This window comes from Carassius gibelio, chromosome B8 (assembly GCF_023724105.1).
Source record: "Carassius gibelio isolate Cgi1373 ecotype wild population from Czech Republic chromosome B8, carGib1.2-hapl.c, whole genome shotgun sequence".
Classification (NCBI taxonomy): Eukaryota; Metazoa; Chordata; class Actinopteri; order Cypriniformes; family Cyprinidae; genus Carassius; species Carassius gibelio.
This window is the reverse complement of record NC_068403.1, coordinates 21,595,325-21,607,728: the sequence shown is the minus strand read 5'-3', so window position 1 is coordinate 21,607,728 and position 12,404 is coordinate 21,595,325. Positions and strand designations below refer to the sequence as shown.

The window sequence follows — 12,404 nt, the reverse complement described above, 5'->3', positions numbered from 1 at the left end:
TTAATACATAATGCATATTAGCTGAAAGTGATCATATCACGTATTAACCTCTTCAAAAAACATTACAGATACCATATCTTTAAACAATACAACAGCTCAGTGGTGGTGTTATTTAATCAAACAGGACAGTATTTTTGAAGTGAAACACAATCTTCTTTAAAAGGAAATCCCAACATCCCATTAAAACCATTTAAGTCACTGCTGTTGTTTCCCCACCCAAAATGATAATGTCACTTCCTGTGAGATAATGTCTTTTGTTATGTAAAGTGATACTATAAAAGACCATTTAAATCAATATAGAACATTTTAAAACCACAATTTGAATTTGATATTTTATCCAATAAGATATTATGAATCAATATGATGTGGACATCTGTTATAGCTGATGTAACCTCTTTCGAAACGTACAGCAGCTAAAGAATGTGCATCAGGAATGGTAGGAAAGAGAAAGAGAAAAACAGAGAGACAATATAGTGATAAAATCTGTAGCTCCTGCTGAGGAAGGCTTCTTCAGCGTGACTAAAACAGCAGGAGATCATATCTCGCATTCCTTTTCACAACCTTCTCAACAGAAACACACACAGACTGAGACAGAGAGACAGAAACATCACATCTCAGTCACTGTTGAGTGCTGTAGGCTAGCGTAATGAAGATGTTCCACGGCTGTTCACCAGTCCCGGGCTTTTGTAAGAGCTTCCAGAGACGGGACAGACAGTGAGGATGGTCAAAAGGGGTTAACATCTCTATCTATCCTGACATGCGTTTGGCCTCACATGCGCCTCATATGCTTGTTTGGATTGTGATGTTCTGAGAGATCAAAGAAGTGTTGCCAAGCTAAAGTTGTTTTTGGTTTATTTAGTGTTTACATGATTCACACATTGTAGCAAACTAATCTGTTCCAGTCAAATCAGTTCCTACCACGTCTATTGAGGATAATACTAATTAAACTTGCACATTGTGGTCACAATAGTGGAAAATTTGAATGGAAGAGGAATTTTGGGATACGGGTTTTGTTTATGTAACAAGCATTAGTACAGATTATTTGTTTTATGTAACTTTAAATATAATATTGATGAACTTGTTTAGGTGCGGAAGTCCAAATGGTGTGTCTTTTTGAGTTACTCCGTTTTTCAAAACTACACACATTTGGTTAAAACTAAAACCAAATGTCATGGTCAGTGAAACCCACAATGAGTAGCTCAAGGGAATAAAACAATGGGGTTTTTTTCGCTCTCTGTCTGTTTGAGCTAGTTCGTAATAGCCTATATAAAAACGTGTTGCCAAACACATCTGAAAGAGGACAACACACTTGACTGAAGAACAGCTTCCTGTCTCGATAGACTTGTGGTTTGTGGGAAAAGAAATTTGCTAACATATTTCTATTGAAGTCAGAGTAGGCCAATGCTATCTCACGACCAATTTGGATGTATTTTATGAGGTGGCTAATTCATACAAATACATCTCGTACACATTTTGACAATGTGAAGTGTACTTCAATCCTTAAAATAACTGGCTTTGCAAATAATAAACCAATGGAATATAAGGCCACCCAAAAATGACAATTTTGTCATCATTTACTCTCTGGCAACAAATTTGTTTCAAACCTGTATGAGTTTGTTTCTTCTGTAGAACAGAAAAGAGGATATTTTGAAGTATGTGTGTGAAGAATTGGCTAGCCATTGACTTCAACACGGACAAATAAAAATGGATGTCAATGGCTGCCGTCTGTTTGGTTACACACATTCTTCAAAAGAAAAAAGAAAAGAATGAAACTCATAAGGATTTGGAACAAGTGATGAGGAAATTAGGAAAGATTTTTCCGTTTTAGGTAAAGTATCCTGTGATTCTTATATTTCTTACACTTTTAATAAGTGCATTTTGTGTGCCATCAGATGAAATGTTACTAAGTTTATTTTAAATAATTATCTTTAATAACATTTTATCTTGCTTTTTTACATGATATTAAATTAAAAAGTTAATATATTTTAAATGTAATACATTTCAACTTCATCTTTACAAATGTGCAACTACTAGAAATGACAGTATATTACAATTACATATAAAAATGTATTTAATTCCTAATTACGTGGGTCAAAAGTACTCTTCATTTCAATTTATAAGTAATTAATATAAATTGGAACTATCATATTGATTTATGTGTAAAAAACATGCATTTACTCGTTAAATTCAGCTCACACTTAAGCATATTCTGTTAAATTAATTCAATAGTAAGTACTTTTTTAAATGATGCTTAAACCTTTTGTTCACAAAGAAAGCTATAACTTAAGTTACCAGCTATTATTGTGATAGATAAAGTGTCCTGTGTGTTGTTATGCATGTATCAATGTAATAGCAATCTGAATTTATAATAGCAGAAAACTACGTGTTTTTCAAACTGCCCGAGCAAAGCCAATGCGATTATTTCCCCGATCAAATTCTGTATAGTATCGAGCTATAAAGTTCGCCCCCAGGATCCAGATGGGACCAGTAGGGGGCGGCACATCCAGAGCGTTGAACATCACAGTGCAGATGTCCTCCCCGAACTCTGACTGCTGTAGGCAGGGCAAAAGATAAAAAAGAGACATTAGAAAATCCAATGCAAGTCCATATAGCTGTAACATAGACTGATGAATCTCAAAACAGATGCTACACTTCAGAAGTCATCTGGAATAGCATGCAAACACAACATGTGGCATTTTGTATTTAATGAGAAAAGGCACTTAGTGGAATAAATCCCAGACTTCCCTGCTAAATGAAATGCCGGACTGACAGTGTAGTACAGAGTCAGCAATAGTATTTCTAATGAGAACAGCACTTCAGTTAAAGCTAAACAGTGAAGTTGTGAAAAATACCACAACACTAACTAGGGAGCTTTTAATTTTTTATGAAAAAGTTCAACATCACATTTACATAGTTAATGCAAATATAAAATAAAACTATTTAAATAATCTGTAGCTTAGTTATATTAACGGTCATTTGTTAGTGGTTAATGCAAGTTTAAGACATTTTCCCATTTTATTCTACAATATGAAACACATCAGTAATCACCCCACTCGTTTTGTTTTTTAAAGGTGCACTGTGTAATTTGTAGCGCCATCTAGCGGTGAGGTTGCAAAGTGACGAAACGCGCTAAGTGTAGAGCAGTTTGTCTATTTAGGGCTACTGTAGAAACATGGTGGCGACTTCTATGTAAGAAAGATAGAAATAGCTCAATCTACGGTAATAAAAACATTCATTAAGAAAGGCCTTTATACACCTCTGAAAACATAGTTTTATATATTATATTGCATTCCTCTAAATAGATCTTTGTAAATATTACACATTGCACCTTTAAGTGTTAATGTTATTAACAAGTGGCTAAATAGAAAAAAAGTGTGTTTAATTGTATTGAATGTGTACTTAAAAACTGTTTGCAGATAATATAATATAATTTAAATTAAAGTTCATTTAAGTTTATCAAGAGTACACATTCATGATTATGTTTTAACAACAGTTAAGTACACTTTTAAAAAGTGCACTTTGTAATAATGTCAAATGATTGTACGTTTTTTTTTATAATTGTTTCATATATTAATCTTTTTGTTGCCCTTCAAATAGATTGCAAAATTCATTACAAATGTGTAATTACAAATATTTATTATTACATTGTAATTACATACAAGTTTCAATTGAAATGACATTAATATAATTATTATAAATGCTTGTCAGTACATTCAGCATTGACCATATTACAAAAACAATAGAAGTAGTTATGATATTATATATTAAGATGAACTAAGTGTAAGTGTCAAAAAAGTTTGAGTAATTTAATATATTTATGTTTAAACATATATTTAAACCATAATATATTTTCATTTATTTATGAAAGAACGAACAGTCACATGTCCAGAAATTACAATCAGTTTGCACTTTTTACATTCAGCTTAGTATATTAAGCATTTATTTTTATTATTATTATTTCACTAGTGGAGGTTGTTGCAGTTATTAAACTTTTCATTAAATAGGAAAACTCATCTACTTACTAGTCCGCATTTACAACCTCATTGTTTTCTTGCAAAATCTTACAGTTCAAACTTTCAGAATCTTAATGGTGGTTAATGCAACTGTAGTGTGGTTTATTTATCACATAACCTTTGCTTTTTCCTTCTGGCGCTTGTATTTAGTCTTGTGAAAATTATCTTTACAAACTAATTGTGATGGTCACATAGCTTATTTCTGCAATATTTCAAAAGCCAATGAAAAAATGCTAAATTTTTGAGGGAACCAGCGTTACGCAAACATCTGTTCATGCTATAATCTGTAGCCTTGTTACATTAAAGGTGCACTCAATTATTTTAGTTTATGTGGAAGTGATTTGTCTTATACTGACACCTAGTAGTGTGGATGTAGCTTCCCAGAAAAAACACAATTAATTTATTCCACAAGCAAAACTGTCCAATAACAGGAAGTTGCTGAGAGAAAATATGTAGCTTTCCACTGGTCATTTAATATAAAAATGACTTAAATAAATAAGCTGTGTTAGGCTACTGATATGACTGTCTTCATTTAATCTCAGTATACGTTAGAAAATGAAAGCCCTTCAAGATCATCCCAACCAAATGTGACTGTATTAATATTAATGCATTAATATTAATATATACTCTTGCAATGGAATAAAGAAGGAGAATATACCCAGAGAATATAGTCCTCTTCCGTGAGAGAATATTCCTGACCACCCAGATGAAAAGTCACAGTTGGCAACAACTTGACCAAATTACAGTTGACAGTGTACTGTGAACAGAGCCGAAAGAGACAGAAAATAAGTCATGACCATTCAAAGAAAACAGTGTGCTGCATCATTTTGCAAAACCGAAATGACACTGAACTTCACACTTGAAAAGAAAGAAAAACACATTTTCCACATTAAATGCCACCGATCAAAGTGGCGATGAAAAAAAACAAAAACATCAGCTTTCAATCATTCCATTTGCTCTTCAGACGTTATTTATGAGACTCAGCCAAACATGACAGACCAAAGCAGCTGTTCCCATGGAGTTGTGCAAGAGGAAAAGGAAACAGAGCAATTAGAAACAGGTTTTAATGTTGAACATAGAAGAATTGTTTCACAAAAGCTTGTATGTATGGGATGTATATGGGATCAATCACCCTAAGTTTGTTTGCAATGTGAAGGTGTTGAATTTTATAATCAACTGCCTACCAATTTATAATCAGCTGTCACTGCTGAATGTTTTAGACGGTCCATCATGCATTATGTGCTCTCTGTTTATGTACAACGGGAACACATTGTTCATTTTTTTTATGGTTCTGGAAAGTTTGAAGGTTTGCCACTGCTGCTGAGATTTACGGATTTCATTAAATTGTTTTCAAGGTTTAAATTTGGACTTCTTCAGTTTTCATAGTTTCTATGGCTAAGTAGTGGATTCATATTTTTTTTCTACTTCTTAGTAGATTATATGCAGGCTTTTAAATGAAGACAGATTTTGAAAGATTGTCCGTGAAGTTAGCTAAACAGAACTTACCCCTCCCTCTGCATGCTCAACAGCACCAATTGTTTTCATTAGAATGGAAATAGAGGAGGCGGGGCCTGTGATGTAGGAGGAGCCTGTATCAATCACAGCAGTACAGCCACCCATGCAAAACAACATATCTGCACCTACAGACACGCTGCAGAAAAACAAAGTATTATTGAGGTACATTTTTTTTTTAAATTCACAAATTACTTTGGATTAGCTAAATTTACCTAATTTTGGCAAGGCTTCCATGCAAAAATTTACATTTGCTGAAAATTGACTCCAGGGTGTAATTTAGCTTGTTTCTTCAGAACAGATTTGGAGGAATTTAACATTACATCATTTGCTCACTAATGGATCCTCTACAGTGAATGGGTGCCGTCAGCCCAAACTAGTAAAGTAATTCACATGTGTCCAGTCCATCAGTTAATGTCTTGTGAAGTGAGTTAGTTGTAAATAAACAAATCCATCATTAAGGAATTTTATCTTCAAACCATTGCTTCTGATAAAAAATACCATAATTTCCTCCAGTAAAAAAAGTTAATCTCCTGTCACATGAAAATCCACCAACATTTGTTCAGAACTGTCTGGGACTTTTTTGTTGTTGTTGTTGCTTGTAACGGTGCTTGATCTGTGTATATTTCCCTCCTGATTCAGACATGATGACTGGAGAAAGCTTTTTAACATTTTAGCTGAAAGCAACAGTAACAGCAACGGAGTAACCCAGTACCTTTGTGATTCTTCATAGACATAAACCGCTTTAATGATGAATTTGTTTCTAACAAATACCAAATTTTTCCCTTTACAAGACATTTATCAATCAATGGACTGGAGTGATGTGGATTAATTGTGGATTATTGCAATGTTTTTATCAGTTGTTTGGACTCATTCTGACGGCACCCATTCACAGCACAGGATCCATTTCTAAGCAAGTGATGTGATGCTAAATTTCTCAAAATCTGTTCAGATGAAGAAACAAAGTCATCTACATCTCGGATGAGTAAATGTTCAGCAAATGTTCATTTTAGGTTGAAGTGTTTCTTAAAATATTTTGCCCAATAATTGTTTGGCCCACTGTATCTTTAAATCTATTTAATTTGTGTATAAAACAATTTTTGGGAAACATGCAACTGGTAGACATCTTCAGAAATCCTCCTCTTGTGTTCCAAGCAAGAGAAAAAAAAGTCATAAAGATATGGAATGGCATGATGTTGATTGTGTGATTGATTTTTAGGTCAGATCTTTGTTTAAAGGACACAAGTAAAAAAAAGAAAAGAAAAAAAAAGAAAAGAGGAGAAAAAAAACCTTTCTGGAAATGATCTGAGGTTCTGCTCAAAATTAAAAACGGATGGCTACCGGATATCTTGTGCAAACTAATATAGGATATCTAGGAGTATTTGTGAAAACTGTGATGTAAAACAGATGTAGAATGGCAGAAAAAGTTACATGGAAAGAAATCATAATTGTTCAGTAAAATTGATGCTGATAATGTTCTTACCCCTTCATGATGACCTCCCACTTGCCTTCCTCTTTGGTGTTCATGTAGTGAAAGGATCCAGTGTAGTAGTTTGGGTCTGTGCCCCCCAGCACCAACACTCCACCAGGGACATGTGTTGGGTCCCTTTTAAATACACATATACATACAAAGATATGGCTTGTGAACTACTAGAACGGTTTAAATACATTTATTATTACACTTGTAGATGTTACTACATTTCAAGTGAAGTTAACCTGTGGCAAATTCAACTGAATGGGTATGATTTGGAAATGAACGCATTAATAAAAGGTCTTACAGCTCATAATGCATATAAGAGCAAAAACCAAGCCCTGAGGTCAAAAGAACTTCCTGTAGAGGTCAGAAACAAATTATTCGTCATTGAAGGGTCACAGAAGAATGTAGTCTCTGTTACCATTAATGGATCCAACAGGACAATGACCCAAAGCACACAGCAAGAGCGGCTTATAGACAACTCTGTGAATGTCCTTGAGAGGTCCAGCCAGAGTCTGAGCTTGAACCCATTTAAATATATCTGAAGAAAGCTGTAAACATGTGTCTGCCCCCATCCAACCTGACAGAGCTTAAGAAGTGAAGAGGTGAGGAGAAGAATGGCAGATAACTGCCAAATGCTGATGTGCAATGTTTGTCGTATTAAACAAAAAAGACTTGAGACTGTAAAGGTGCTTTAGCTAAATATTTAATTTTGGGTATGAAAACTTATGCAATGTTCTTATTTCAGGTTTTTCATTTTTAATAAATTGACTAAGTTTTGATAATTCAAAAATGAAGGGGTATAATTACTATGGCAAGGCACTGTATGTCAGTAGATGCTGACACTCACCTCCTGTAGTACACTGAGAAGACTTTCTGTTTCAGAACATGTTGAGACATGATTTGATCAAACACGGGTGTAATTCCATCAATGGCTACATCTGGATATCCCATCCCTAACACTCCATCAAACTTTGCAAAGATGAACGGGATCGCAGGAAGGTCTGTGGCCTCTGCAAAAACCTGCACCACTGACATACCACCAACCTAAAGAAATTAAAGTTCAAAGGTCAAACAGCTCAATCACGTACTATGTGCAATTACAGTTCTGGTCTTTCATACTGCAGTCAATTTGTTTTAAAATCAGTCAGTATTTTGCCTTATTGTGGGTAAAATTTTGTGCACAATCTGGACTTGGTTATCCATTTATGTTTTGCTGTGCTTGACTTTTTAACCTGGATGGCTAAAAATACTTAGCCTTGGCCATTAAAATACCATTCCCATATGTTGGTAAAGAAATTCCTTTCAAACTTCTTAATATTATACTTTAAAACCAATGGCTTTTAATTGTTACTCACTACAACCACGTCCTTGCTCAGAAATCCCCGGACATTTCCGGAAGCGTACTGGATGGAGAATCCTGTGCCGTTGTAAATATGCGTTTTGGATCTGGAAGCATCATACCTGTTGTGTGTGACTAAAGAGACATGGAGAAAGAAAGACTGAACTGTAGGAGAAAATATGCCATTTTATGTGTAGATAATACAGTGACTTTTAAGCTAAGTTTTTTTTTTTTTTTTTTTTTTTTTTTATGAATGCGTTAAGCAAATCGCTCACAGCAGGCTGTGAATAAAGGAGAACAGCTGTGTGAAGGAACCCAGAGGTTGGCAGAACCCGTGTCAAACACAACATTGAACATCTGAGCTGGTGAACCAATACTAATCTCACCAAAGTATTGAGTCTGAAAATCAACAGAGAAATGCACAATTAAAAATACAAAAACATCTATATAAGACAGATTATTACAAATACAAAATTGCTTCTATTTTGAATTATTTCCATTTTTAAGACGGATTTACATCTAAGTAGTTGATCAGAGGCACAGAAGCTGTGCTGTTTGTGGGTGAAGGTTCGTCATATTTTGGCATAATCTCAGAAAGCACTTGAGCTGCTGTGACACCCATTTCCTTCAGGGTTTCTCGTATGGAGGGCATTTTCTTCAGTTTTACTCTAGTGAAGAGAGAAACGACTCATGTTACATTTATTATGTGTTTGTACAACTGCCAAAAACAGCAACATCAGATAGTAGTGCATTTTATCTAATTTTAAAATGATTTTTCACTATTTTTCATAATTGTTCGTCATTTTAGTTAATGAGATAAATACAATGCCCATATGGCAAAAATAGATATTATCCAGCTAACAGAATTTTGTTACAAGGAAGTTCTTCAAATATTCAGTGTTGGTTCTGGGAATATAAAAATGTCCGTTTTCTTGAGGTTGTGTGATGCTCCTCAAACGTTCTTTCAACTTAATTTTTATTTAAAATGCAGCATTCTAGGAATGTTGGTTTGTAACATTCAAAAAAACATAAAAATATCCAGTTTACTTAATGTTACTAGAATGTTATTTAAAGATTAGTATGATGTTCCTGAAACATTCTTTCAATCATTCAAACACCTGCTGTGAACAAGCACAAACGAAAGAGAAATAAGAACACAAACTATAACTTTCTTCTGCCATAGCTTTAGATAAACTGAAGATAAAATATATTTAATCTCTCAAGATCTAATTAAACAATTCCACAAAAAGCATTACCAGTTTCAAGTATTACTAATTTACTTTATTTCTGTCAGACATCTACACTAGTTCTTATTGAGAATTAACAGAGGTTTAGACGTTAATTTTTCGTTTTAGGTCACCATCACTGGGATCAGTGTTTGCTTTACCTGACCCTTTACTTTTTCTAAGTTGCTTCTTTTGCAGATATTGCAGGTGTTTGGATAATTAATTTCTGTGTTGATAAAGCAGATCAGCATAGATGTATTAATAACATGGAAATTACTGCATTAAAGTAGTTTAGTCAACTACCTTTTATATTTTTTTGCTTTTGTCTTTGAAGTGCTATATGAGAAGAAAGTAATAAGCTCAAATGTAAATTTGTATAATAATTATAATAATTTGTGACCTTTCAGTTATTTAGGTAAGATTGTCCAATACTACTTAAAAGTTTAATACGTCACACTTAGACATCAGCACATCATAAAAACTTCAACAACAGTAAGATAAAAAAAAGAATAATAATAATTGCAGCAATGCATGCTCAGTTTCATAAATGTGTTTTGTATACTGGCATGAAGCATGTCACCACTAGTGTGTTTCATATGCTGAATCTTGATGACTGTGAGTGTATTGATGAGTGAGTGTAACAATGACAGTATTCATACTCTCACAGGCATCAATATTCAGCATCTAACACAACAGTGTTATTAGTTCTTTATTTTCAGTTTTTTAAACCACAATAATTTTTTGTTATTAAAGCAGACATGACAGACATTTTTTTTTTTTTTTAAACTTGCAAATGCTGCAAAAGAAGCAACTCAACAAAAGTCAAGGTTCAAGAGCCCAACTAAAGCAAACACTGATCTCCTTGATGGAAAATGAAACATTTTCAATAAGACATCAATGTCTAAACCTCTGTTAATTCTCAATAAGAAATTATGTAGACGTCTGACAGAAATAAAGTAAATCTGGTTAGTAATAATTGAAGCCAGTAATGCTGTTTGGGGAGTAGTTTAAACAGATCTTGAGAGATTACAATTAGCCTATTTTATTTTCAGTTCATCTAAGGCTAAGGCAGAAGAAAGTTGTAGGTTGTGTTCTTATTTCTCTTTCATTCAGTGCTTGTTCACAGCAGGTGTTTGAATGTTTTTTTTTTTTTTAAATCAGAAAAATTCTACTAACATTAAAGAAACTGGATATTTGTATGTTTTTGGAATGTTACAAATCAACGTTCCTAGAATGCTACATTTTAAATCAAAAATAAGTTGAAAGAACATTTTAGGAACATCCTTTTTATGTTCCCAGAACCAACACTTTTTAAGAACGTTCTTGTAACAAAATTGTTAGCTGGGTATACAAACATTTCAAAACTATTAAAAGAGATTTTAAAATATATTTTTACAGGTATGTAGATATATTTTAATTACTTACATGTCCTCGTATTTTTGGCCATTTGTAAACATTTTTAAGATTAAAAAATAACTTTAACAAAAACAAACAGGCAAATATCACATTCTATTATGTCACAGACTATTATGCTCAAATTAGGAGAAGCAGAAATCATGATCACAATTAAACTACAGCTCTATCTGAACCGAACCAACACTGAACTGACTTGAACTAAATAATGCCACTATTGCCTGTTAGAGCTGAATCTGACATGTCTCCATAGATGCATTTCCATAACTGATTCATTCTGCTTTCATTTATGTCTGTACAGCTGCTTTGGCACAATCTGTTTTGCATAAAGCACTATAATTATATAAATAGCATAGTATTCTAATGGTATATTAGAATAAAGTTGACTTGACCTTCCTAAAATATAAAGGCTGCTGTCTATATTAATCTATAAAGATGCATTGGTGTGTATTAGAATAAAATTATAATAAAAACATTGCATGATATTATTAAGACAACATATTTCTCAAATTAAATAATTGGCTTTCATGTTGTTGTATTAAAGCCAGAGCTAAATATTTGTTGTGCTGACTTACCTCCATAAGGCATGTGTCCTGGTCACTGAGAGTGACAAGACCAGAAGAGCCAAGAAGTGCACTTTCATTCTTACAGATGGATCAAATCACTTGAATTACCCGATAAATATAACGTAAATATGTGCCGAATGTCTGGTGCCCAGACTCCTTCCCAAACGTCTGTCCTCTTTTACTGTGCTTTATTTGACAGACTTTCCTTCTTCCCATGTTTTTATACTATATCCCCTACGCTCTGTTCTGATCTTGACACAAACCCTGAACACAGTGACCTCCTGGTCAAAGGATAGACGTCACACATAGTGATTTAAGACCACTTCACTTCATAAAGTCATCATCGTATGGACCTGAAGGATGTGGATGTATGGAAAAAATTGAATATGACATAAATATTACAATAATATCAACATATCGAAGAGCAACACATATCTGTCATATAATATCTGATATTATATGACCGATGTGTGTTGTTCTGCAATATATATTGCAGAACTGATGGTTTGTTTGTAAGGGCATGCAACTCTTTATGACTCTTGACCTTTAAACGTAGGGGACTTCTGGATGCCTAGCACTAGATTTCCCACAGTAATGGGTCAATCTCTTTCCCTGAAATTCCCTCATAGGACTCTCCAAACATAGACGTCATCTTTTACGTCTTCCTTTATTTTGCTGTTTATCTTCCCTGGACTCATTTTTAAAGGTGTTTCATGGGGTTGATCTTTTTGAAGGACTAGCAGGTTTATTCCTCAGACTCCTCACTGAAGAAGATAAACTACGCCTGTACAATAATTTTTTACAGATAACAATCAGTGTAGTTGGAAAACACAAACTCACCATGACAGTTTTCATCTT

At 33.8% G+C, this 12,404-nt stretch overlaps 1 protein-coding gene across 1 annotated transcript; it reads right to left on the bottom strand.

The window, feature by feature from the left end:
* Positions 1 to 2,131: 2,131 nt before the first annotated feature.
* Positions 2,132 to 11,722, bottom strand: ren (renin). The gene is made up of 9 exons (XM_052563669.1): positions 11,556 to 11,722; positions 8,859 to 9,009; positions 8,617 to 8,740; positions 8,358 to 8,476; positions 7,850 to 8,046; positions 7,009 to 7,131; positions 5,520 to 5,664; positions 4,672 to 4,770; positions 2,132 to 2,552 (listed from the first exon to the last, which is right to left on the bottom strand). The coding sequence occupies exons 1-9, from the start codon at positions 11,621 to 11,623 to the stop codon at positions 2,391 to 2,393; spliced, it is 1,188 nt and encodes a 395-aa protein (XP_052419629.1). The 5' UTR covers positions 11,624 to 11,722; the 3' UTR covers positions 2,132 to 2,390.
* Positions 11,723 to 12,404: the final 682 nt, after the last annotated feature.